The sequence below is a fragment of the Scyliorhinus torazame genome, unplaced genomic scaffold, assembly GCF_047496885.1.
Source record: "Scyliorhinus torazame isolate Kashiwa2021f unplaced genomic scaffold, sScyTor2.1 scaffold_107, whole genome shotgun sequence".
NCBI lineage: Eukaryota > Metazoa > Chordata > Chondrichthyes > Carcharhiniformes > Scyliorhinidae > Scyliorhinus > Scyliorhinus torazame.
This window is the reverse complement of record NW_027307834.1, coordinates 125683-152702: the sequence shown is the minus strand read 5'-3', so window position 1 is coordinate 152702 and position 27020 is coordinate 125683. Positions and strand designations below refer to the sequence as shown.

The window sequence follows — 27020 nt, the reverse complement described above, 5'->3', positions numbered from 1 at the left end:
GTGAGCAGTTTTGGGCCCGTATCCAAGGGAGGATGTACTGACCTTGGAAAGGGTCCAGAGGACGTTCACAAGAATGATTCCTGGAATGAAGAACTTGTCATACGAAAGGCGGTCTCTGGGTCTGTACTCGTTGGAGTTTAGAAGGATAAGGGAGGATCTTATTGAAACTTAAAGGATACTGAGAGGCCAAAGAAAGAAAGATAGAACAGGAACAGGCCCTTCGGCCCTCCATGCCTGTACCGGTCATGATAAAACCCTCAGCACTTCCTTGTGCCATATCCCTCTATACCCATCCTATCCATGTATTTGTCAAAATGCCTTTTGAACGCCGTTAATGTATCTGCTTCCACAACCTCCCCTGGCAACATGTTCCAGGCATTCCCCATCCTCTGCGTAAAACACCTGCCTCGCGCCTCTCCTCTAAACTTTGCCCCACGGACCTTAAACCTATGCCCCCTAGTGACTGACCCCTCCACCCTGAGAAAGAGTGCCTGCCCATCCACTCTACCCATGCCTCCCATGATCTTGTAGACCTCTATCAGGTCACCCCTCAACCTTCGTCATTCTAATGAAAACAGTCTGAGTCTATTCAGCCGCTCCACATAGCTAACACCCTCCAGACCAGGCAAAATCCTGGTATACCTCCTCTACATCCTCTCAAAAGCCTCCACATCCTTCTGGTAGTGTGGCGACCAGAATTGTGCACGATATTCCATGTACATCCTTACCATGGTTCTATACAAACGTAGCATGACTTGCCAGCTTTTATACTCGATGCCCCGTCCAATGAAGGCAAGCATTCCGTATGCTTTCTTCACTACCTTGCCCACTTGTGTGGCCACCTCCAAAGATCTGTGGACATGCACGCCGAGATCACTCTAAGACTTTCTATATTCCTAAGAGTTTTGCCATTTATGGTATATTTCCCCATTATATTCGACCTACCAAAATGCATTACCTCACTTTTGTCCAGATTAATCTCCATTTGCCATTTCTCTGCCCAAGTCTCCAACCTATCTATGTCCTGCAGTATCTTCTGACAATCCTCAACACTATCTGCCACTCTACCAACCTTGGTGTCATCCGTGAACTTACTAATCAGACCTGCTACATTTTCCTCCACATCGTTTATGTGCACTACAAACAACAGAGGCCCAAGCACAAATCCTTGTGGAACACCACTAGTGACAATCTTTCATTCAGAAAAACATCCTTCGACTGCTACCCTTTGACTTCTGTGACCGAGCCAGTTCTGTATCCATCTTACCACCTCAGCTCTGATCCCATGTGACTTCACCTTTTATACCAGTCTGCCATGAGGCACCTGGTCAAAGACTTTACTGAAGTTCTTGTAAACAACATCCACTGCCCTCCCCTCATCAATCATCTTTGTCACCTCCTCAAAAAACTCGGTCAAATTAGTGAGGCATGACTTGCCCTTCACAAAACCATGCTGCCTATCGCTTATGAGTCCATTTGTTTCCAAATGGGTATAAATCCCGTCCTTGAGAATTCTCTCCAATAATTTACCGACCTCCAACGTGAGGCTCACCAGCCTATAGTCTCCAGGATCAGCCCTGCTACTTTTCATAAACATTATCTATTCTTCAGTCCTCTGGGATCTCACCTGTAGCCAATGAGGATACAAAGATGTCAGTCAAGACCCCACAATTTCCGCCCTTGCTACCCTCAGTATTCTGGGGTAAATCCCATCCGGTCCAGGAGATTTATCTACCTTAATATCTTTTAAAAGACCCAATACCTCCACCTTTTTGATGTTAAAATGATCCAGACTGTCCAAACACCCTACCCAAGATTCGTCTTCCACAAAATCCCTTTCTTTGGTGAACACTGATGCAAAGTACTCATTTAGTACCTCGCCAATTTCCTCTGGATCAACACATAGATTCCCCCACTTTCCTTAAGTGGCCCAATCCTTTCCCTGGCCACCCTCTTGCTTTTCACATATGAATAAAAAGGTTTGGGATTCACCTTAATCCTACTCGCCAAGGACTTTTCATGACCTCTCCTGGCCCTCTTAATTTGCCGCTTCAATAACAATCAACTCTGGCCAGCTCCTCCCTCATAGAACAAAGAACAAAGAAATGGACAGCACAGGTACAGGCCCTTCGGCCCTCCAAGCCCGTGCCGACCATGCTGCCCGACTAAACTACAATCTTCTACACTTCCTGGGTCCGTATCCCTCCATTCCCATCCTATTCATGTATTTGTCAAGATGCCCCTTAAATGTCACTATCGTCCCTGCTTCCACCACCTCCTCCGGTAGCGAGTTCCAGGCACCCACTACCCTCTGCGTAAAAAACTTGCCTCGTACATCTACTCTAAACCTTGCCCCTCTCACCTTAAACCTATGCCCCCTAGTAATTGACCCCTCTACCCCGGGGAAAAGCCTCTGACTATCCACTCTGTCTATGCCCCTCATAATTTTGTAGACCTCTATCAGGTCGCCCCTCAACCTCCTTTGTTCCAGTGAGATCAAACCGAGTTTATTCAACCGCTCCTCATAGCTAATGCCCTCCATACCAGGCAACATTCTGGTAAATCTCTTCTGCACCCTCTCTAAAGCCTCCACATCCTTCTGGTAGTGTGGCGACCAGAATTGAACACCATACTCCAAGTGTGGCCTAACTAAGGTTCTATACAGCTGCAACATGACTTGCCAATTCTTATACTCAATGCCCCGGCCAATGAAGGCAAGCATGCCGTATGCCTTCTTGACTACCTTCTCCACCTGCGTTGCCCCTTTCCGTGACCTGTGGACCTGTACTCCTAGATCTCTTTGACTTTCAATACTCTTGAGGGTTCTACCATTCACTGTATATTCCCTACCTGCATAGACCTTCCAAAATGCATTACCTCACATTTGTCCGGATTAAACTCCATCTGCCATCTCTCAGCCCAAGTCTCCAAACAATCTAAATCCTGCTGTATCCTCTGACAGTCCTCATCGCTATCCGCAATTCCACCAACCTTTGTGTCGTCTGCAAACTTACTAATCAGACCAGTTACATTTTTCTCCAAATCATTTATATATACTACAAACAGCAAAGGTCCCAGCACTGATCCCTGTGGAGCACCACTGGTCACAGCACTCCAATTAGAAAAGCATCCTTCCATTGCTACTCTCTGCCTTCTATGACCCAGCCAGTTCTGTATCCACCATGCCAGCTCACCCCTGATCCCGTGTGACTTCACCTTTTGTACAAGTCTACCATGAGGGACCTTGTCAAAGGCCTTACTGAAGTCCATATAGACACCATCCACTGCCCTACCTGCAGCAATCATCTTAGTGACCTCCTCGAAAACTCTATCAAGTTAGTGAGACACGACCTCCCCTTCACAAAACCATGCTGCCTCTCACTAATACGCCCATTTGCTTCCAAATGGGAGTAGATCCTGTCTCGAAGAATTCTCTCCAGTAATTTCCCTACCACTGAAGTAAGGCTCACCGGCCTGTCGTTCCCTGGATTATCCTTGCTACCCTTCTTAAACAGAGGAACAACATTGGCTGTTCTCCAGTCCTCCGGGACATCACCTGAAGACAGTGAGGATCCAAAGATTTCTGTCAAGGCCTCAGCAATTTCCTCTCCAGCCTCCTTCAGTATTCTGGGGTAGATCCCATCAGGCCCTGGGGACTTATCTACCGTAATATTTTTTAAGACACCCAACACCTCATCTTTTTGGATCTCAATGTGATCCAGGCTATCTACACACCCTTCTCCAGACTCAACATCTACCAATTTCTTCTCTTTGGTGAATACTGATGCAAAGTATTCATTTAGTACCTCGCCCATTTCCTCAGGCTCCACACATAGATTCCCTTGCCTATCCTTTAGTGGGCCAACTCTTTCCCTGGCTACCCTCTTGCTTTTTATGTACATGTAAAAAGCCTTGGGATTTTCCTTAACCCTATTTACGTGACCCCTTCTAGCCCTCCTGACTCCTTGCTTAAGTTCCTTCCTACTTTCCTTATATTCCACACAGGCTTCGTCTGTTCCAAGCCTTTTAGTCCTGACAAATGCCTCCTTTTTCTTTTTGACGAGGCCTACAATATCTCTCGTTATCCAAGGTTCCCGAAAATTGCCATATTTATCCTTCTTCCGCACATGTCTTTGTAGTTACCCTTATTTAGTTGTAATACCGTTACATCTGATTCCAGCTGCTCCCTCTCAAACTGCAGGGTGAATTTCATCATATTGTGGTCACTACTCCCTCAGGTTTCGTTCACCTTAAGTTCCCTGATCAAGTCTGCCTCATTACACATCACCAAATCCAGAATTGCCTGCTCCCTCGTGGGCTCTGTCACAAGCTGCTCCAAAAATAATCTCTCAGACATTCCAAAAATTCCTTTTCTTGCCATCCACTACCAACCTGATTTTCCCTGTCCACCTGCATATTGAAGTCCTGCATTATTATTGTATTATTATGTGCTGCCATGCTGCCCTGCGAAAGTCCCTGATGGGAGTTATGTACAGACCCCTCACAATAGTCAGGATGTCGGGCAGAAAATAAATCAGGAAATAGAAAAGACATAGGAGAAAGGTCATCTGGTGGTGGCAGCCATTCGTCGACTTTCTCGGAGAAAATTAAAATGTCAGCAGAGGCTGAAATCTAGGGATGGGGGGGGTGGGGGCTTGGCTATTGTCTTACTGTTAGTGGTGCGAAGAACGGGATAGGGATGGAATTGTTTTATGTACCATGTTTATGTTGCTGTTATCGTTATTATAACAACTACAAATACCCGAATAAAATGATTTAAAAAAAAACTCTACCCATACAGATTCTATGCCTTCTGATCCTATATCACTTCTTGCTTTTGGTTTAATTTTATTCCTTACTGGCAATGTAACCCCACCCCCTCTTTTTATCTATCTGTCGTTTCGATGGACACATATCCGTGGATATTCAGATCCCAGCCCTGATCTCCTTGCAGCCATGTCTCTGTGATGCCCACAATATTGTACCGGCTAATTTCAGTGTGTGCAACAAGCTCATTTACTTTGTTGTTCCGTATATAGAATCATAGAATTTACAGTGCAGAAGGCCCATCGACTGCACCGGCCCTTGGAAAGAGCACCCTACTTAAGCTCATGCCTCCACCCTATCCCTGTAACCCAGTACCCCCACCTAACCTTTTTTTGACACTTAAGAGCAATTTAGCATGGCCAATCCAGCTAAACTGCACATCTTTTGACTGGGAGGAAACCTGAGCACCCAGAGGAAACCCACGCAGACCCGGGGTGAACATGCAGACTCCGCGCATTTAGGTACAACATACTCAGCCCTGCATTGAGCATTGCATTCTCATATTTGTCGCCTTCTTTGCTCTGCCTGAAGTTAGATTCCTGCCACCTTCTGTTCTATTGTGTGTTCTGGAAACTAACCTCTCCTGAGCCCTCGGCTCCTTTAACTAGTTTAAAGTCCTCGTCATTAACCTGCACTTCTCCCTTCTCCTTTAACTTTGATTTTCTAATTCTCCATACAACTGAACCCTCCCCCACACTATTTAGTTTAAAGTTTAAACAGCAGCCCTAGCTATGTGATTCGCCAGGACTCTGATCGCAGCATGATTCAGATGAAGACCATCCCATCGGAACAGGTCCCCTCCTCCCCAGTACTGTTTCCAATGTTCCATGAAATAAAATAGTTCAATAAAATAAAAAGGGCTAATTTATTTTTACACTCATGAGGGGTTTCAAAACATCCGCGCACTCATACAATACAGAGAGGTACAAAGGAAAGGAAGGAGGTTCAGGGCTTTACCACAATAAAATACAAGCTAGGATTTCACCTGTCTGAGTCCAGAATGTAACGTCAAATGGTATGTTTCTTCTGAGGGGAGGTTGATGGTTGCAGGGTGATTGTCTTTCCAGAACCGTGTCTTCTACAAGGCGAGGCTTGCAGTGTTGAGTTAGTCTTGAAGACACAAGTTCCAATGTTCCAGTAGTTTGCAGTCTTGATGTGGGCCAGAGTTCTTTCTGCTGCCACCTGTTTGATGGTAAAATGGTAGAGAGCGCAGCCTGCAGCCTGGAGTCCTGTTCTCTTTAGAGGTCAAATAGGAAGTAACTGCCTGTAACTTCCAATAGTTGTAAGGATTAAAACAAATTTCCAATTCCTGGGTAACTATAGCACTGACTCTCCTGACCCTCTGTTGGACACTGCTATTGTACATTTTACGTCACTGTATAATTATGTGATGAACACTGTATCTGATTTTAATCTAGGTACAAATACTACTGTGTTGGAAGAAGATGATGACATCGATGAAGTTCAGGGATTTCATTTTAAAAAGTTAAAGTAAGTTATTTTTATTTTGGTCCTGCCTGTGTCTTTATTTCTCCAACTAATTGTCACAAATGGTGCCTCTGATCATGGAATTAGGGCACGATCCAATAAGTGCCTGAAAAGCAGGTCGCCGCAACGCAGCATGGCTGATAAAAGCTTGGAGACCTGGCCCCCGGGACCTACCCAGCTCGCAACGTCTCCTGAGATACAATGTGATCTTGCGAGACATTGCGATGCAAATGGCGGGACCTCATTTTGGCAAATCTGCATATTTGAGCGAGACAGCCCATCACACTCCAGATGCAGATTCCCGAGGTATCTGAGGCTTTGAGTTTCATTGCCTTCACCTCGGAGACCTTGGGTGAGAACCATTCAGCACTAGCCTCCACAAATGGGGACCAAACGGAACAGCACTTGTGGGAGTCTCCCAGGCATCAGAGGCCCCAATTGCATGCCCTTTGGGCAGGGTGGTACCCTTGCACTGCCTAGTTCCTTGACAGTGCCACCTGGGTGCCAGTCTGCCTAGCAACGTGGCATTGCCAGCTGGCATGGGCAGTGCCAAGGCACCAAGCTGGCATTTTCTGCGCACTGCCGATTGGGCCGGGGGTGCCTTGAGTGGGTGTCTGGGCACAGGGACCCACCCATAGTGCGTTTGGGCTGGGGATCGGGTGTCGCTTCGGGGGCTCGACGATTGGGACGCCATTTTTAAATGGCGACCCAATTTCTCTCTACACTGGGGATTTCCGGCAAGCAGAGCTTCCAGGGCTATGTGCAGCCATGGCCGCATGCTCCTCACCCTTATACAACGTGAGTTGAGAAACACACGGCTTAATGTGCGCTATGGGACTTTGTTCCAAATTAGTTGAATCGGCCCCTTATGCAGCAAAGTTCCGCCTGGGGGTCTCCAATGGCCTGGGAGACCACCCCAGGTTTCCACCCCACGTTTGTGCGGATCAGTAAAGGGACCCTGGCTCATTCATGACCTATTCGCTCATTTAAATAAGCATATCTGGACCTCGCTGAGTGAGGGCAAAATCCAGATTGTGACATCTCACGAGTTTCAGTTAAATCTTGCGAGACGTTTCGAGTGTCACGAATCTCATGAGAGGCTTCTCACGAGATTCAACGGCCTTGTGTTACCAAGTTGGGTGCAACGAGGCCAGTAAGTTGCGCCCATTAATTTAAGATCTGTGGAAGCACATTACTTGATTTTATCCTCCAAAAGGTTTAATTTAAAGGGGTAAGTCATGGCACGAGAGCTTAAAGCCATGGTGGGCTCCACCTGCTTTATGTGAGAAGTTGGGAACATTTCCAGTGTCAGGGGTCAGCATGTGTGCAGGAAGTGTCTCCAGCAAGACGGCACGGTAGCACAGTGGTTAGCACTGTTGCTTCACAGCACGATGGTCCCAGTTCAATTACCGCTTCGGTCACTATCTATGCGGAGTCTGCACATTCTCCCCGTGTCTGCGTAGGTTTCCTCCGGGTGCTCCGGTTTCCTCCCACAGTCCAAAGATGTGCAGGTTAGGTGGATTGGCCATGATAAATTGCCCTTAGTGTCCAAAATTGCCCTTAGTGTTGGGTGCGGTGACTGGGTTATGGGGATCGGGTGGAGGTGTTGACCTTGGGTAGGGTGCTCTTTCCAAGAGCCGGTGCAGACTCGATGGGCCGAATGGCCACCTTCTGCACTGTAAATTTTATTATAATCCATGATATAAAAGGCTGCAGAAATACAACTTGGAATTTCCAGTCTGTGTTGGCCTTTAAATTACTTGACTGTGCTAGAGTGAGCAACATGGATAGGCTCCTGGTTTTGACGGGAGTTCAGTTTACGGATAAGGATACCTTATTCGAACAGATGACAAGCTTTAAAAAAGTTTCTGGGGAAACATTCGATTCCGATGGCTCTGATGACCCAAATAGGTCAGCCTGCAATAAGGCAGAATATGGAAGATATACTACTAACAGGATGGCGCAATCGTACGGCTACAAACAGGTTCCAAGACTATAGAAGGAGATCGGGACCCGGAAATTATGAAGACAGAAACCCAGTTCGAACCTACAACAGGAAGATGAACCCCAGAAATGCCCGGGATATGATAAATCGATGTTTTCGATGTGACTCTCAATACCATTACGCTTTCAACTGTCCAACACGTTATTATAGAGTGTTTGAAGCGACACATGACACGGAAGAGTCAGAAGAGGAAAAAGATAGTGTCCAGAAAGAAGGCATTGTCCTATTAACAAGCAGTTTTACGCCGGTAATGAGGGTGTTGTTGCAGAATCATTCAATTGTGCTGTATTGGACAGTGGCTGCACATCTACTGTGTGTGGAATTGACTGGTTAAAATGTTACCTGGACTCCTTGAATGCTGAAAATCGTAACAAGGTAAAGGAATTTGAAAGTTCCACAAGTTTCAGGTTTGGGGATGATAATACTCTGAAGTCGCTGAAAAGAGTGGTGATCCCTTGCAATGTTGCCGGAGTGAATCATTTCATTAGCGCGAACGTTGTATCAAGTGAGATACCTTTGCTTCTGAGCAGACCGTCGATGAAGAAACATGAAACTGGATATGGAACCGGATAAGGCGGTGGACTTACAATTTACACAGTCGGGACACTATTGTATTTCATTACTGACAAATAATATTTCAAGTACAGTTGTTAAGGATGTGTTAATGGCAGTTGAAAATGGGACTTTAGCTGATAAAAAGTTTGTTGTATTAAAACTGCATAGGCAATTTGTGCATCCGTCCCCTCGGAGCCTGAAAAATTTACTAAAGGATGAAGTGGTAAGGGATGGAGACTATACTAAGCTGATAGAACAGGTTAGTAATCGCTGTGAAGTTTGTAGGAAGTACAGAAGGACACCATCATGACCGATAGTAACCCTATCCAGGGATTTTAACAACATTGTGCCCATGAACCTTAAGATCTGGGATAAAGCGAACAATATATTTATTTTGCATTTTGTAGATTTAGCAACCAGATTTAGTCAATCAACTATTGTACAAAGTAAAGAAAAGAGAGCAATTCTGGATCAAATCTTGGAAAAATGGATAGGGACAGGAATGGGCCCACCGGGAAATTCCTTATGGACAATGGGGGAGAATTTGCTTATGATGAGTTTAGGGATATGTTTGAAAACATGAGTATCACAGTTATGAATACGGCTGCGGACAACCCATTTAGTAATGGTGTGTGTGAAAGAAACCATGCTGTAATAGATGACATGCTCTGGAAAATTTTGGCAGATAGACCAAACTGCAAGTTAGATTCAGCTTTAGCACGGGCGGTACATGCAAATAATTCATTGCAGGGGGTTGGGGGCTATAGACCCTATCAATTAGTGTTTGATAGAAATCCTAAAATTCCATCCATTTTGGATAACCAGCCTCCAGCTTGGGAAGGGACTACAATTAGCTTTGCCTTTGCTGAGCATTTAAATGCATTTCATAGCAGTAGAAAAGCTTTTTTGGAAGCAGAAGTCTCTGAAAGAATTCGCAGAGCTTTAAGGCATAATGTACGGCCATCAAATACCGTTCATCAGCAAGGAGACATAGTATAGTATAATGGAGACAATTTTAATGAATGGAAAGGTCCAGGGAAGACCATAGGCATAGATAGATAGATAGATATAATCTGCAGTGCAGAAAGAGGCCATTCGGCCCATCGAGTCTGCACCGGCCCTTGGAAAGAGCACCCCACCTAAGCTCACACCTCCACCCTATCCCCATCTAACCTTTTTGGACACTAAGAGCAATTTAGCATGGCCAATCCACCTAACCTGCACATCTTTGGACTGTGGGAGGAAACCAGAGCACCAGGAGGAAACCCACAGGCACGGGGAGAATGTACAGACTCCGGACAGACAGTGACTCAAACCGGGTATCCAACCTGGGATACTGGAGTTGTGAAGCAACTGAGCTACCATGCTGCCCTTTTTCCCATTTTCCAGCACTTCGTCATAGCCTTGCATGTCGTTTGATTGCAAGTGCACATCTAAATGCTTCTCAAATGTCATGAGCATCTCTTCCTCCACCATCCTTTCAGACAGTGAATTCCAAACTCCCACTCCCCTCTAAGTGAAACATTTTTCCTCACATCCCCTCTAAACCGCTTATATTAAATCTATTAAACCCTGGTCATTGATTCAAATACTAAGGGGAAATGCTTTTCCCGTCTACTCTATCTATACATCTCAAAATTTTATATATCTCAATCATGTCCCCCCCCCCCCCTAACCGTCTCCTCTGCTCCAAGGAAAATAATCCCAGTCTATGTGGATACAGGCAAAACAATTATTTTGCAACATGGCAATCTAACTGTTAAGGTACATTTATCAATGATAATGGGTACAGGTTACAAATTTAAACAGAGCAGACAGAAATGACGAGGAACGAGGGTCATCTGGTACGCACATGTTACAGAACTATGAAGACCAGTTAACTGATATAGACAGGGTTTCTGTAGAGGAACACAATACGTCTGATGAATTAGAACAGGCCATTTTCTCGGAAGGACAACTGCCAAAAGTTGGTACAAAAGTAACATACTTGCCTGAAGGATCTAGTCAATGGAAGGATGCACTGTTATGAGAAGAGCAGGGAAGGCCACTGGAAAGTATAAACATTGGTTGAATGTACAGCATTCAGGGGAGGGTGTCAAGACAATGGATTGAACATGACGTTCAAAAATGGAGGGCACAGAAACGCAATGCCAGTTCAGATAGTACATCGGATAGTGAACTGGTTCGCAGGAAAAGGTCGAAAACTATGAAAGAACATCCCACAGCAGGAGGGAAAGATCAAGCAGTAGCAGTACAGAACGAGATACCAGGCGGGATAGGGGACGTACTTTATCAAGGTCTTGGAACATGGGTAAGACTATAAATACTACTAGGAGTAGGAGCCCACATGGACGTGAGATTTTGGTGGCTTCCAATTGTTGCCTTTTTATCCTTTATGTGAACCAGAAGCTGTTTCTTATATTGACCAAATGACCACACAACCAGTACGTTAGCTCAAAAACACAGTTTATTAATAACACAAGACTTGTATCTCTATGCAATAATACACACGGATCCATACACCTAACAACTAAGGTGACCTTTACTTAACTTCGAGTGACCGGCATTGTGTGAGATAAGGCCTTTATCCGGGTCCACGTGGTCGGTTGGAAGTTGTTGGGTTCGCCTCAGCTGGGCTCGTCCTTCAGGATGATCGCGGGTCCTTGAACTTGGTTGTTCTGCTACAGTTGGCCGTACACAGGCCCGTCCCAAAAGAGACCGATCTCTAGTGCGCAGATCTTTTTATCCTTCGTCCTTTTCGCACCCCTTTGGGCGGTCCTTACTCCAGGTCCAATGGATCGATAGAGTTTCGATCACGCTCATTGTTCTTAGTCAATTAGGGGCGGATACCTCGATTGCTGGGCGGGTCCTAGCTATCATTGGCCCAGGCACATAGGCCTTTCCAAATAAGGGGGGGGGGGGTGGCACCGGTTAGTCTGCTATCGTTGATGGTCCTTAATGCGAATGCTGTTGTCTTGGGCAAAATGGTAATTGATTCTCAATGGATGCAAGTTTCAACCAAGTCTGGTTTCTTTGCACACGACACAGACGCTGTGTACCTGTCTGTGTCCCAAATTGACCACAATTCCCATGGTCCTTTGCAGGTGGCCATTTTACATGGCTACACTCCGTCCTCTTGATCCTGAACGCGAAGCGTGGTGGATCACAGTCTTGTTCCCGTAGTCTACCTTATGAAGCCAGCCACTGGTCAGTCAGTTCAGGTCCTACTCTACTCTGTCCTCGACTTCATTGTACAATTTTACCTCAGACCGAATCACATACATTCATTAAAACAATTCACTAGAACTGGCTATTTTATATACAAATTAAATTCATATAAATTAATTAAACTTAAATTCATACTAAACGGTTGGTTGCTAACTAAACTTTCTATGCTACACTCATGCTGCTGTTTTTACATAAAGAACCTATCTACAACACAAAATCTACAAAACTTAAACAGCAGCACCACATTCTTCCTCCTTATCACATTTCATCAGTACAGGGACTCAAAGGGTCCATTTAGCAGTGGTTATCACAGTTTTTTGTAAGTTGTACATTCTTAGTAGAGCTCTATTGAATTCCAAAGAGGGGGGCTCGAACTATGTATATAGGGGGCTGGGAGGCTTTTGCCTTCCATTTGCGGAGTTTGAATGTGAGGACTGCACTATAGATTACTCTTATCAAGACTGCGCGCTGTGTATCTTGATAGGCCTTGTCGTACTGGGTCTGGAAGCTGCAAGACTGGTGGGCACGTTTAACATTGGCGATTTCCCTGTCTTTGGCTAACCTCTCCCGGAGTTCCATAATAATGTTCTCATTTTCTTTACTGTTTCCCTCATTCTCTTCTTCCTTCTCTAATAACTGTCTGCGGAGCGTCTCAACAACCTCCTCGGTGCCTCTCAACTGTGCCAAGCAGCGCACTATTGCCATTGGGTTTCTAAACTTTACTGCATTATGCTTATATATCTCACAAAGATTCTCCCACCAAGTTTGTCCTATCTTTCCTGGACCTGTCTTGGTGTTTGCACAAAAATTCGACCATCCTTTCCCCTTTAAGTACCTTCTCAACACATCCTCCCATACTGGGCACTGCTCTGATTTGTCGACTACTGCCACCTCGGGTTTCTGCTGTGGATTCATCATTCTCTCTATCATTTGCGCTGCCATCTCTTCTCTACTTAAAATTTGGAACGGTGGGGGGGGGGGGGGGGGGAATAAGGAGTCAATCGAACAACGGGAACGGCTTACAGCTATATTCTGGTTCACAATCTCTCTAGATTTGCATGCAAGTCTGACGAGTTTACCTTACCCTTCCCTGTTAGTTACGCATGCGGTTAGTGCACACTTCCGAAATTCGTTTATTTGGTCGATATGAAACTTACTCTTGTGGTTCGCTCTCTTTCCCCAATTTAATTAAAAGTTGTGGGATCCCTCGGAGTAACAGAGGGATCCAAATCGAGGTCCCGTCAGAGTCGCCAATAGATGTTGCCTTTTTACCCTTTATGTGAACCACAAGCTGTTTCTTTCTTGACCAAATGACCACACAACCGGTATGTTAGCTCAAAAACACAATTTATGAATAACACAAGACTTATAACTCTATGCAATAATACACGCGGCTCCGTACTAAACTACCTGTCTGTGTACCAAATTGACCAAAATTTCCATGGTCCTTTGCAGATGGCCATTTTACATGGCTATACAATAAATTAGATCAAAGATGCCAAACAGCAAGAACTGCATAGTTGGAGTGAATTTGGGGTATACACGGAAGTACTGGATAGGGTACAAACAGCTCTATCCCACAGATGGATTTGCATGGAAAAGATTCTTCCGGATGGAAGTTATAAGGCAAAGGCGAGGCTTATGGCAAGGGGATTTGAAGAAATCTTATAAGATCAGTATTTAAGGGTAGATTCACCTATGGCAGGTTAGGTTATTTTGAAGATCTTCTTGGCTCCATTAGCCACAAAGGCATGGGAATGCAAATCTATATATATATATAAAAGCTGCCTTTTTGCAGGGGCATCAGCTTCAGAGAGACATTTTTCTCCGTCCTCCTAAAGAGGCAGCTAACACAGAAGGGGTACTCTGGAAGTTGAACAAATGTGTATATGGTGTTATGAGCCAGAAGGGGTACTCTGGAAGTTGAAAAATGTTATGAGCCAGGGTTTAGAGAACCCTAAAGTGTATTATGGAGTTCACCTGACCCACAACTTTTAATATATTGTGGTTACGGGGAGCACACGGCCCTACTCTGCAGGTGTGATGCAACAGAAATCTACAGTACTTTTCAATTAAAACACTGTTTATTTATGAAACCAATTAACACTTTATAAACCCACAGTAAACATCTTAACAACTAGCAACACCACTAAATTCCCCAAAGAATACAGTACTCTCGAAGTAACTCATAGTCTTTCCTTGCAACATCCATAAGACAAAAAGAACCCTCTTTACAGAAAGACATCAGGTTTAGCTTCACTACCGAGAACAGTTATCACTTTGAAATCACCAAATGAACATTCATAAGCTTGCAGAGATTCATACACATCTTGCTGTGATTGCAGCTTTTCCAAATCTAAAAATGAAACCAAACACACCCTGTAGCAAACAGCCAAAAGCAAACGTAAAAGACACAGGCCAGCTCCACCCACACTCTGACATCACTGATAAACACCCATTTCTTCAAGGTACATCCACTACAGATATTTTTATAAACACCCATTTCTTAAAGGTACTCTCACATGACAAAGGATTAAATGATGCGTCGCTTCTAGAGTCTGGTATTTTTCGGTAAGGTCAGTTTTGTTAACGTTTGGCTGTTGCCAGTTGAAAGCAGATACGGCAATGTTTACTGGCACTATAAAGGAAATCTTTCTGGCATCTTTACGATGCATGTTAATAATTATTTGTGGAGTGGGACTAGTGATTTTGAAGCTATTGTAATCTCTGGTTTGAGGAAAGAATTCAGGGTTGGCAGTCAGGCTGGGGCAACTTTACGTCAGCAATCTTATTTGGAGAGCCTCTGCACAACAGCAATTAGACGTGGTCGAGTTTCACAAAAAGACGCAGCGGTTTCAAAGATGGAAAAAGAGCAACTGCAAAGTTTAATTGGGGAACTGAATTGGTTAGGTAGACAGACTAGACCGGATGTTAGTTTTGATGTCTTAGAGTTGAGTACAAAAATGAAGGATCCCAAAGTGGAAGACATAATAAGAGCAAATAAAGCGTTGGTCAAACTAAAAATGCAGGAGTGTGTTTTGAATTTCCCGGTTTTAGGTGACCTGAGGCAAATAAAAGTCATAGTTTATAGTGATGCGTTCTATGCAAATTGATGTGATGGGGTTTCAAGCGCAGGAGGTTTTATAATTTTCCTTTTGGGGAACAATGGTAAATGTTGCCCTCTTGTGTGGGAAACAAAGAAAATAAGGAGAATTGTCAAAAGCACTTTGGCTGCTGAGACATTAAGCCCTGTAGAGGCGGTGGATATGGCCTTTTATATATCTCAGATATTGACAGAAATTGTGGGATTAGGTGATTTGGGTAACATATCCATTGAGTGTTACATTGCCAATAATTCCCAGCGGGAAAATGTGCACTCTGTAAAAAGTGTCAATGAGAAAAGGTTATGGATAGACATTGCAAGTTTGAAGCAGATGTTGGACAGAGGGGCGATAGCAAAACTTAAATGGGTTGACAGTAGCAATCAATTGTCTGACTGTTTTACGAAAAGAGGGGCTAGTTCACAGAAACTTTTGGATATTGTTAATGATGGGCGCCTGTTTCTGTGACATTGTTTTTTTTCCTTCCTAAACTGGAAAAAAAAAGAAGGGGGGAAATTGCGTGTGTTTTTGAGTTTCTTGCAATTTTGTTTTCACCAAATTATTTTTTTTGCTCCAAGGAAGGGGAGACTGTTAAGGAATGGGTTAAGAGACATTCCAATTCAATGTCTCATTTATGTTAAGTATCCAATAATTGACACTGATATGTAAAGAATCTTCAGGTGGCCTTTGGGGCATGTGAGGTGAAGATAGAGTTTTGTACAGAGTTGTGTTAGAGGAAAATAAAGGTGTTTGTGAGAAGGAGCAGAACTTTTGACTCTTTATACAACAGCAGGACCGAAGGGCCTGTTCCTGTGCAGTATTGTTCTTTGTTCTCTTTGATGGAGAGTGAAGCAGTTGATTCGGAGACGAGGCTGCTGAATCTTAATAAAGGAAACTATGAGTTGCCCTTGATAGATTGGGGAGAGTTACTTTAAGGGATGACAGTGGATAGGCACCGGCAAACATTCAAGGAATGCATGGGGGAACTGCAGCAACTGTTCATTCCTGTCTGGCACAAAAGCAAAATGGGTAGGAGGGCCAATCCTTGGCTTGCAAAGGAAATTAGAAATAGTATCTGATCCAAGCAAAAAGCATACAGATTGGTCAAGAAAAATAATAGGTCTGAGGATTGGGTGCACAGAATAGAATTCAGCACAGAAAGACCAAGAGATTGATTAAGAAAGGGAAAATACGGTACGAAAGTAAGCTTGTAGGGCACATAAAGATTGACACAAAGAATTTTTAAGATATGTGAAGAGACAGAGTTTGGTAAAGACAAATATAGGCCCCCACAGACAGGAACAGGGGAATTTATACTAAGGGACAAAGAAATGGCTGAGCAATTAAATACATACTTTGGTATTGTCTTCACAAATGAGGACACAAATCAGATACCAGAAATGTTGGAGAATGAAATGTTTATTGAGAGCTAAGAACTGAGGGAGATCAATATTAGTAGAGAAATGGTGCTGGGAAAATTGATGGGATTGAAGAGGAATAAATCCCCAGGATCTGAGAATCTGCATCCCAGAATGCTTACGGAGCTGGCTCTGGAAATAGTGGATGCATTGTTGGTCATCTTCTGGGATTCTGTAGACTCTGGAACAGTCCTTCCAGATTGTCACTCCAATGTCCAAAAAGGGAGGTAGAAAGAACACAGGGAATTATAGACCAGTAAGCCTAACATCGGTAGTGGGGAAAATGCTTGAATCCATTATAAAAGATTTTATAGCGGAACATTTAGAAAACAGTGGCAGGATCAGTCAGAGTCAGCATGGATTTATGAAGGGAAAATCATGCTTGACAAATCTATTGGAATTCTTTGAAGATGTAACTAGTACAGTTGACAAGGGGGAGCCAGTCGATGTGGTATATTTGGACTTTCAGAAGGCTCTTGACAAAGTCCAGCATGAGAGATTATTGTGCAAAATTACAGCGCATGGAATTGGAGGAAGTGTATTGATGTGCATAGAAAACTGGTTGGCATTGAGGAAATAAAGAATAGGAATTAATGGGTCCTTTTCAAATTGGCAGGCAGTAACTAGTGGGGTACCACAGGGATCGATGCTGAGACCCCAACTATTCACAATATATATTAATCATAGAATTTACACTGCGGAAGGAGGCCAATCGGCCCATCGAGTCTGTACCAACCCTTGGAGAGAGCACCCCATTTAATCCCACATTTCCAACTTATCCCCATAACCCACTAACCCCACCTCACCTTTTTGGACACTAAGAGAAATTTAGCATGGCCAATCTACCTAACCTGCACATCTTTGGACTGTGGGAGGAAACCGGAGAGCCCAGAGGAAACCCACGCACACACGGGGAGGATGTGCAGACTCCACACAGACAGTGACCCAAGCCGGGAATCGAACCTGGGACCCTGGAGCTGTGAAGAAACTGTGCTAACCACTGTGCTTCCGTGCTGCCCAATGATTTGGATGAGGGAACAAAATGTAACATCTCAAAGTTGCAGATGATACCAAGTTGGGTGGGACGGTGAACCGTGACGAGGATGCAGAGATCCTTCAGCAATAGCATAGAATTTCATAGAATTTACAGTGCAGAAGGAGGCCATTCAGTCCATCGAGTCTGCACCGGCTCTTGGAAAGAGCACCCTACCCAATGTCAACACCTCCACCCTATCCCCATAACCCAGTAACCCCACCCAACACTAAGGGCAATTTTGGACACTAAGGGCAATTTATCATGGCCAATCCACCTAACCTGCACATCTTTGGACTTTGGGAGGAAACCGGAGCAGCCGGAGGAAACCCACGCACACACGGGGAGGATGTGCAGACTCCGCACAGACAATGACCCAAGCCGGAATCGAACCTGGGACCCTGGAGCTGTGAAGCAATTGTGCTATCCACAATGCTACCGTGCTGCCCCTTGCATGGTCTAGTCAGGTTGGACGAGTGGGCAAATCAATGGCAGATGCAGTATAATTTGGAGAAGTGTGAGGTTATTCACTTTGGAAGCAAAAACAGGCAGGCTGAATGGTTGTAAATTGGGAGAGGTGAGTGTGCAGCGGGACCTGTATGTCCTTGTGCACCAGTCACTGAAGGTAAGCATGCAGGTGCAGCAGGCGATAAAGAAGGCTAATGGTATGTTGGCCTTTATTGCGAGAGGTTTCATAGAACATAGAACAGTACAGCACAGTACATGCCCTTCAGCCGCCGATGTTGTGCCGACCATTTATCCTAATCTAAGATCAACCTAACCTACACCCCTTCAATTTACTGCTGTCCATGTGCCTGACTAAGAGTTGCTTAAATGTCCCGAATGACTCTGACTCCACCACCTCTGCTGGCAGTGCATTCCACGCACCCACCACTCTCAGTGTAAAGAACCTACCTCTGACATCTCCCCTATACCTTCCTCCAATCACCTTAAAATTATGTCCCCTCGTTACAGGCATTTCCACCCTGGGGAAAAGTCTCTTGCTATCCACTCTATCCATGCCTCTCATCACCTTGTACACCTCTACCAAGTCACCTCTCAGCCTTCTTCGCTCCAGTGAGAAAAGCCCTAGCTCCCTCAACCTTTCTTCATAAGACATGCCCTCCAGTCCAGGCAGCATCCTGGTAAATCTCCTCTGTACCCTCTCCAAAGCATCCACATCATTCCTATAATGAGGCGACCAGAACAGTACACAATATTCCAAGTATGGTCTAACTAGAGTTTTATGAAGCTGCAGCAAAACCTCACGGCTCTTAAACTCAATCTCCCTGTTAATGAAAGCCAACACACCATACGCCTTCTTCACAACCCTATCAACCTGGGTGGCAACTTTGAGGGATCTATGTACATGGACCCCAAGATCCCTCTGTTCCCCCACACTTCCAAGAATCCTGCCTTTAACCCTGTATTCAGCATTCAAATTCGACCTTCCAAAATGAATCACTTCACATTTATCAAGGTTGAACTCCATCTGCCACTTCTCAGCCCAGCTCTGCATCCTGTCAATGTCCTGTTGTAACCTTCAACAACTCTCAACACTACCTACAACTCTACCAACCTTCGTGTCACAGCAAACTTACTAACCCACCCTTCGACTTCCTCATCCAAGTCATTTATAAAAACCACAAAGAGCAGAGGTCCCAGAACAGATCCTTACGGGACACCACTGGTCACCGACCTCCAGACGGAATACTTTCCATCCACTATCACTTGCTGTCTTCTTTTGGCCAGCCAATTCTGTATCCAGACAGTCAAATTTCCCTGTATCCCATGCTCGTAACTTTCTGTATGAGCCTACCATGGGGAACCTTATCAAATGACTTACTGAAATCCATATGCACCACACCCACTGCCCAACCTTCATCAATGTATTCTCGTTACATCCTCAAAGAATTCAATGAGGCTTGTGAGGCATGACCTGCCCCTCACAAAGCCATGCTGACTATCTTTAATCAAACTATGTTTTTCTAAATAATCATAAATCATATCTCTCACAATCCTTTCCAATATTTTGCTCACCACAGGCGTAAGACTGATGGGTCTGTAATTCCCAGGGACTTTCCTATTCCCTTTCTTGACCAGGGGAACAACATTCGCCTGCCTCCAATCATCCGGTGGAGAGTGAGGACGTAAAGGTCATCGGCAACGGCGCAGCAATCTCATCCGTCGCTTCCCGTAGTAACCTTGGGTATATCCCATCAGGCCCAGGGGACTTATCTATCCTGATGCTTTTCAAAATTTCCAGCACATCCTCCTTAATATCAACCTGTTCGAGTCTATTAACCTGGTTCACACTGTTCTCATGGGCAACAAGGTCCCCCTCTCTAGTGAATACTGAAGCAAAGTATTTATTTAGGGCCTCCCCCATCTCTTCAGACTCTAGGCACAAGTTCCCTCCACTATCCCTGATCGGCCCTACTCTCACTCTGATCATCCTCTTATTTCTCACATAAGTGTAGAATGCCTTGGGGTTTTCCCTAATCCTTCCCGCCAGGGCTTTTTCATGCCCCCTTCTAGCTCTCCTCAGTCCGTTTTTGAGTTCCTTCCTGGCTACCTTGTAACCCTCCAGAGCCGTGCCAGATCCTTGCTTCCTCAACCTGACATAAGCTTCCTTCTTCCTCTTGACTTGAAGCTCCACTTCTCATCATGGTAAGGCTCCTTCACCTTACCATTCCTTCCTCATCTCAGTGGGACAAAACAGTTCAGCACTTGCAGCATGTGCTCCTTAAACAATCCCCACATTACTGTTGTGCATTTCCCCAAGAACATTTATTCCCACTTTATGCTCCTCAGCTCCTGTCTAATAGCAGTATAATTTCCCCTCCCCCAATTAAATACCTGCCCATACTGTGTGTTCCTATCCTTCTCCATGACTATGGTAAAGGTCAAGGAGTTGTGGTCACTGTCACAAAAATGCTCTCCCACCGAGACATCTGACACCTGGCCTGGTTCGTTGCCGAGCACCAAGTCCAATATGGCCTCCCCCCTAGTCGGCCTATCTACATATTGAGTCAAGAATCCTTCCTGTACACACCTGACAAAATCTGCTCCATCCAAACCATTTGCACGAAGGAGGTTCCAGTCAATATTAGGGAAGTTGAAGTCGCCCATGACAATAACTCTGTTACTTCTATACTTTTCCAAGATCTGACGCCCAATCTGTTCCTCTATCTCTCTGCTGCTATTGGGGGGTCTATAGAAAACTCCCAATAAAGTGACTGCTCCTTTCTTTCTGACTTCCACCCATGCTGACCCAGTAGACAAACCCTCCTCAACTACCTCCTTTTCTGCAGCTGTGGTGCACTCCCTAATTAACAGTGCCACTCCCCCTCCTCCTTTACCTCCCTCCCAATTCTTAAATCATCTAAACCCCGGAACATATAACAACCATTCCTGCCCCTGTGAAATCTGTGTCTCCGTAATGGCCACAACATCGTAGTTCACCTCCCTTATTCCTGACACTCCTTGCATTGAAACAGACACACTTTAACCCATGCCACTGAGTGCAACTTTGCTCTATCAACTGTCTATCCTTCCTCACAGACTTGCTGCATACTATTTCTGCCTGTTCAACGGATACCCTATCCTCTGATCCATAGGTCTGGTTCCCATCCCCCTGCCAAACTAGTTTAAACCCTCCCGAAGAGCTCTAGCAAACCTCCCAACCAGGATATTGATGCCCCTCCAGTTTAGGTGCAATCCGTCCTTCATGTACAGATCCAACCTTCCCTAGAAGATATCCCAATGATCCACATATCTGAAGCCTTCCCTCCTGCACCAGCCCTGTTTCGAGCACAGGAGCAGGGATATGTTCTTGCAGGGATATAGGGCTTTGGCGAGGCCACACTTAGAATATTGTGTGTGGTTTTGGTCTCCTTTTCTGAGGAAGGATGTTCTTGCTCTCAAGGGAGTGCAGCGAAGGTTTACAAGACTGACTCCAGGGATGGCAGGACTGTCATATGAGGAGAGATTGACTAGGTTAGGATTGTTCTTGCTGGAGTTCAGAAGAATGAGGAGCATCTCATAAAAACTTACAAAATTCTAGCATGACTAGACAGGGAAGATGCAGGGAAGATGTTTCCGATGATGGATTTGTCCAGAACCAAGGGTCACAGTCTGAGGATTCAGGGTAAACCATTTCGGACAGAGATGAGGAGACATTTCTTCACCCAAGGAGTGGCGAGCCTGTGGAATTCATTACCACAGGAAGTAGTTGACTCTAAAACATTGAATATAGCACTTGGGGCGAAAGAGATCAAAGGTTATGGGAAGAAAGCAGGAATAGGCCATTGAGTTGAATGATCAGCCATGATCATGATGAATGGCGGAGTAGGCTCAAAGGGCCAAAAGACTTTCTCCTGCTCCTATCTTTTATGTATGTATCTATACCTGGTAGCATTCCAGTAAATCTTTCCCTCACCATCCGAAACTGCAGTGCCCAGAATTGGACACAGGGTAGTGTAACTGAACCCCAACCGGGCGGCACGGTAGCACAGTGGTTAGCACTGTTGCTTCACAGTGCCACGGTCACAGGTTCGATTCCTGCTTGAGTCACTATCTGAGCGGAGTCTGCACGTTCTCCCCATGACTGTGTGGGTTTCCTCTGGTTGTTCTGTTTCCTCCCACAAGACCCGAAAGACGTGCCTGTCGGGTGAATTGGTCACTCTGAATTCTCCCTCTGTTTATCAGAATAGGCGCCGGAGTTTGGCAACAGGGAGATTTTCACAGTAACTTCATTGTCGTGTTAATGTAAGCCTACAATAAAAATGATTATTAATGCCAATAATTTGTAAGTATTTATCATAACTTTCTTGCTTTTGTACTCTGTACCTCTACTCATAAAGTCAAGGACCGAGTATGTTTTTTAAACATCTTTATCAACATGTTCTGCCACCATCAAACGATTTGTTTATATGAATTCCAGATATCTGTTCCTTTACTCCTGTTTTTAAATTATTATGTTGGTTTTGTTTGATTCTCCTCACTCTTACTTCCAAAATCTGTGATTGTCCATTTCACCAGTGTTTCCATGTCCTCGTGAAGTGTACTATTATCATTTTCACTATTCACTACATGTCTGGAAATACTGCAGAGCTGGAAATCTGAAATAGAAACAGTCAATTTTAGAAACACTCAAGCAGGTCTGACGACATTTGTGGGAGGGAAGCTGATTTAATGTTTCAGGTTGATGAACAGCTCTGCTTTTTGCGTCACTTTTGAAATTCTGCCTTCAAATCCAAGTCCAAGTATATGTCAAAAAGAGCTGTGGACACGACTGTATACTTAACTCCTGTCTGAAATACTATTATTTTCAGCTTTCTATCCCTCAACGACTATCACTGTAGTTTTAATCTCACAGGCACCAACATAACAAAAATACCAAATGCCTTTTGAAAGACCATATGCATAGTGTCCCTACAGTGCGGAAAGAGGCCATTCAGCCCAGCGAGTCTGCACCAGCCCTTGGAAAGTGCATCCTACTTAAGCCCATGCCTCCACCCTATACTCGTAACCCAATAACCCCACCTAAACTTTTGGACAATAAATCCTCTGACTTCCCACTAATTCTCGCCACTTTGTATGCTTTTTCTCTTGCTTGTATGCTGTCCTTGACTTCCCTCATCAGCCATGGATGCCTTGTCCTCCCCTTAGCATGTTTCCTCCTCCTTGGGATGGATTTCTGTTGTGCCTCCCGAATAGCCCCCCAAAACTCCAGCCATTGTTGTTCCACTATCTTCCCTGCTGGGCTCCTTTTCCAATCAACTCTGGCCAGTTCCTCCCTCATGTCTTTGTAGTTACCCTTATTTAATTGTAATACTGTTGCATCTAATTCCAGCTTCTCCCAGCCTGTACATATCTTCCATCAGAGTCTTTTTACCTTTGCAATTTCAACTCTACCCACAGAGATTCTATGCCTTGTGATCCTATATCGGCCTAATGCCTTTCATTTGCACCACAAAGCCCTTTTTCCTAACCACTGACTCCATTCACTCTCTGGTAGCATTCTGAGACTGAAGCAGATTGCTTAATAATAAGAATAAGAATCTTTATTATTGTCACAATTACATTAACACTGCAATGAAATTACTTTGAAAATCCCCTCGTCGCCGCAATCCGGCACCTATTCGGGTACACTGAGGGAAAATTCAGAAAGTCAGAAAGTCCAAATTACCCAACAGCACGTCTTTCGGGGCAACTGGTAGCACGGTAGCCTTGTGGATAGCACAATTGCTTCACAGCTCCAGGGCCCCAAGTTCAATTCCAGCTTGGGTCACTGTCTGTGCGGAGTCTGCACATCCTCCCCGTGTGTGCGTGGGTTTCCTCCGGGTGCTCCGGTTTCCTCCCACAGTCCAAAGATGTGCAGGTTAGGTGGATTGGCCATGATAAATTGCCCTTAGTGTCCAAAATTGCCCTTAGTGTTGGGTGGGGTTACTGGGTTATGGGGATAGGGTGGCAGTGTTGACCTTGGGTAGGGTGCTCTTTCCAAGAGCCGGTGCAGACTTGATGGGCCGAATGGCCTCCTTCTGCACTGTAAATTCTATGAAACAGAGCACCCGAAGGGAACCCACGCAGACACGGGGTAACTTGCAGACTCCGCACAGACAGTGACCCAAGCCGGGAATCGAACCTGGGACTCTGGCACTGTGAAGCAACAGTGCTACCATGCTGCCCTTTCAACCTTGGCATCCAGTTTGACCTCCTGCCAGTCCCTTCCTATTCCCACCATTTCATTTCCTCTTCCATCTCTCCGACCATGCCCATTTTAAAAGAATTTGGGAACAGATACAGATACATTTGATGTCGGTAGACTAAGGTGCACAAATGAACATGGCTTTCAAGAATGATTTGGTGGACTCAAAAGTTAGAGAAGCTGAAAAGTATCTCTGTATTTCCTTTGATCACCCATGCTGTACAATAAAATCTGCTCTGTATACTGCACCCTCATACACCTCGGCCTGAATTCTCCGCCGTTAGGATTCTCCATTTTGCCGGCAGCCCGGGGGTTTCCTGACGGCATGGGGCTGCCCCACAATGAGAAACCCATTGACCAGCCGGCGAAACGGAGAATCCCGACAGCGTGCCGCATCAGAAATTTGGTGCGTTGGGACGGAGAAACTCGCCCCTTGTGTTTACTCAGCAAATCATTATGAAGCATAGAAGGAATGAGTTTGACAAATAAACCTCATTCATCTTAACCCCCAACATGCTTCCTGCCAGCTCCTTTCGCACACTTTTCACTCCCCTCTCTGCCTATTCCTCTGTGACTGCTATATTTTTCTTTAACCAGGCACCTATTTCCTGATTTAAATGACCAGCTGAAGGAATTAAGGAAACATCTTATTGAAAGCACTAACGACATGGCACCATTAAAAGTGTGGGAACTTCAAGGTACTCTTCACAATTTTTGTTTGTTTTTCCCCAGTTGGATATTTTATGCTGAAAAGCTGTTGATATTTTTTCACTTGCTATTTCTCCTGTTCTTTGCCCCACTTTCCTGTAAGCAACAAGAAGAAAACCTATCTTGACTGACATAGAAGCTATTTTGGTTTGCTGTAAGGAAATATCAACCTCCAAATTTCAAATTATGCCTGGTTAGTGATAGTGGAGCAAGAGGTGGAGTTGAGAGGGGCAGGTGTGGGGAAATGCCAGTGCGAGAGGGGAGGGTGTGAAGTTATTGGTGAGACACTCACTAAGGGAGAAACGGATGGGTGGAGGTCCCAGATGAGTGGAGAGCTGAGGGGGGCAGGGCTTTCTCAGGAATTCTCACCGCTCACTTTGGTGTTCGTCTCTTTTCAATGCACGATTCAGGAGAAACATGGAACCTGTAGAGTTGGCATTTCTACTACTTTCAATAGAGTAGCAGCAGAGACAAAGACTTGCCTACTGGGGGGGAGGCTGGACCCAGAGCTGTACTTGGAGCAGCACCACAAAGGGAACAGCCCCATTTGAGACAGTCCGGCAAAGGGTATTCCGACATATCTGTAGATGGCGGAGTCACAGTGCTGGAGAAGACAGTGGACCACATTTGTTATATCCTGCAGCAACTGGTAGCAATGGGAGGATACCCACTGTCCGTGGCCGTTGAAGTGATGGCAGCTCTGAACCTCTGCGAGCGGCTCATTTCAGGGCAGCACTGGTGATCTGTGTGGCATCAGCTAGTCAGCCGCACACTAGGGAGGTTACAGATACCCTTAACGTATATCAACTTGGATCAGCACAAGGAGAGCCAAGACGCAAGAGCCATGGACTTCACCCACTTAGCTGGCATGCCCCAGCTGCAAGATGCACCCACATGGGCCGACAATCTCCGTGGCATCATGCGGTGCCATTTATGAATTGCAAGGTATTCCACTCCTTCAATGTCTAGATCATCTGTGAACACATGATGTGAATCATGCAGGTGTGTGCCTGTTTCTCAGGGAGCGGCATGATAGTTACATCTTGGGGCTCTCTCAGATTCCAAATGTTTTTGTGGGAGAGCAGCGTCTGTAGGGATGGCTCTTCGGGGCAAGGGGTACTCATTAAGGAGGTGGCTGATGAAATCACAAAAACCTGTGGAGACTCACTAGAATGAGTCTCAGGCATCGATGCGCAAGCTGGTCGAGCAGGCAACAGGACTGCTCAAGATGTGGTTCCAGTGCCTGGCCGGATTCTATGAGAGAATGATGATGACCTGCATCAAGGAAAGATGACCTGCATCTCTTCCTCCGAGATAACCCTGACTCGTGCCTGACAGAGAGTTGAACGTGTCCCGCCAATGAACGAGCTTATCATGCAGTTTAGAGACTCTGGGTGAGCTCTCATCTGCAACAGCCACAATGCCGAGGTCAGGCATTCTGCTGTGTTCCTCAAACTAATCTCCAGGATGGGTCAGCTTCTCTATACTTTGTCAGCCCGTGGCAGTCTCATCACTGGAGAAGACTGGCTACAATGAGAGGCCTGAGCATTGATGCTGGGGTTTTGTGGTGAGTCTTCTTTACTGAGTCATAATTTTCAAACTCAGGGTTACGACCCACGGGTGAATTGCGGGCGGGTGTCGGGGGGGTTACGAGCAATCTGTCACCGCGTTCCCGATCGCGGGAAGAAGTGCCCAACAGCTGCGACCGGCTTTTAAAAATGCTGGCTGCGATTGGCTTTCAAAAATGCTGGCCGGCGCATGCGTGCTCCCTTTGCTGGATGTAGCAATGCGCAGGCCAGAGCCCACTGGGGCAAACCGCCTCCTCGATTTGTCAGCGCGCTGATCCAGGAGCAGAATTATGTTTGAATCGGTTAGTCTTCCCACCAGAAGCGGCAGATGAGAGCAGATCACTAACCCAATACACTGACGTCACAAACTTTGGGCA

The 27020-nt window shown here is 45.3% G+C and overlaps 1 protein-coding gene across 2 annotated transcripts in view; it reads left to right on the top strand.

Moving 5' to 3' along the window:
• The window catches only part of LOC140405583 (UDP-glucose:glycoprotein glucosyltransferase 2-like), a 401405-nt gene that overhangs the window by 279932 nt on the left and 94453 nt on the right, over positions 1-27020 (top strand). For both annotated transcript variants that reach the window (XM_072494138.1, XM_072494139.1), the window contains exons 8-9: positions 6246-6318; positions 24965-25065. In XM_072494138.1, the coding sequence (XP_072350239.1) occupies positions 6246-6318; positions 24965-25065 (174 nt within the window). The remainder of the gene's footprint in view (positions 1-6245; positions 6319-24964; positions 25066-27020) is intronic.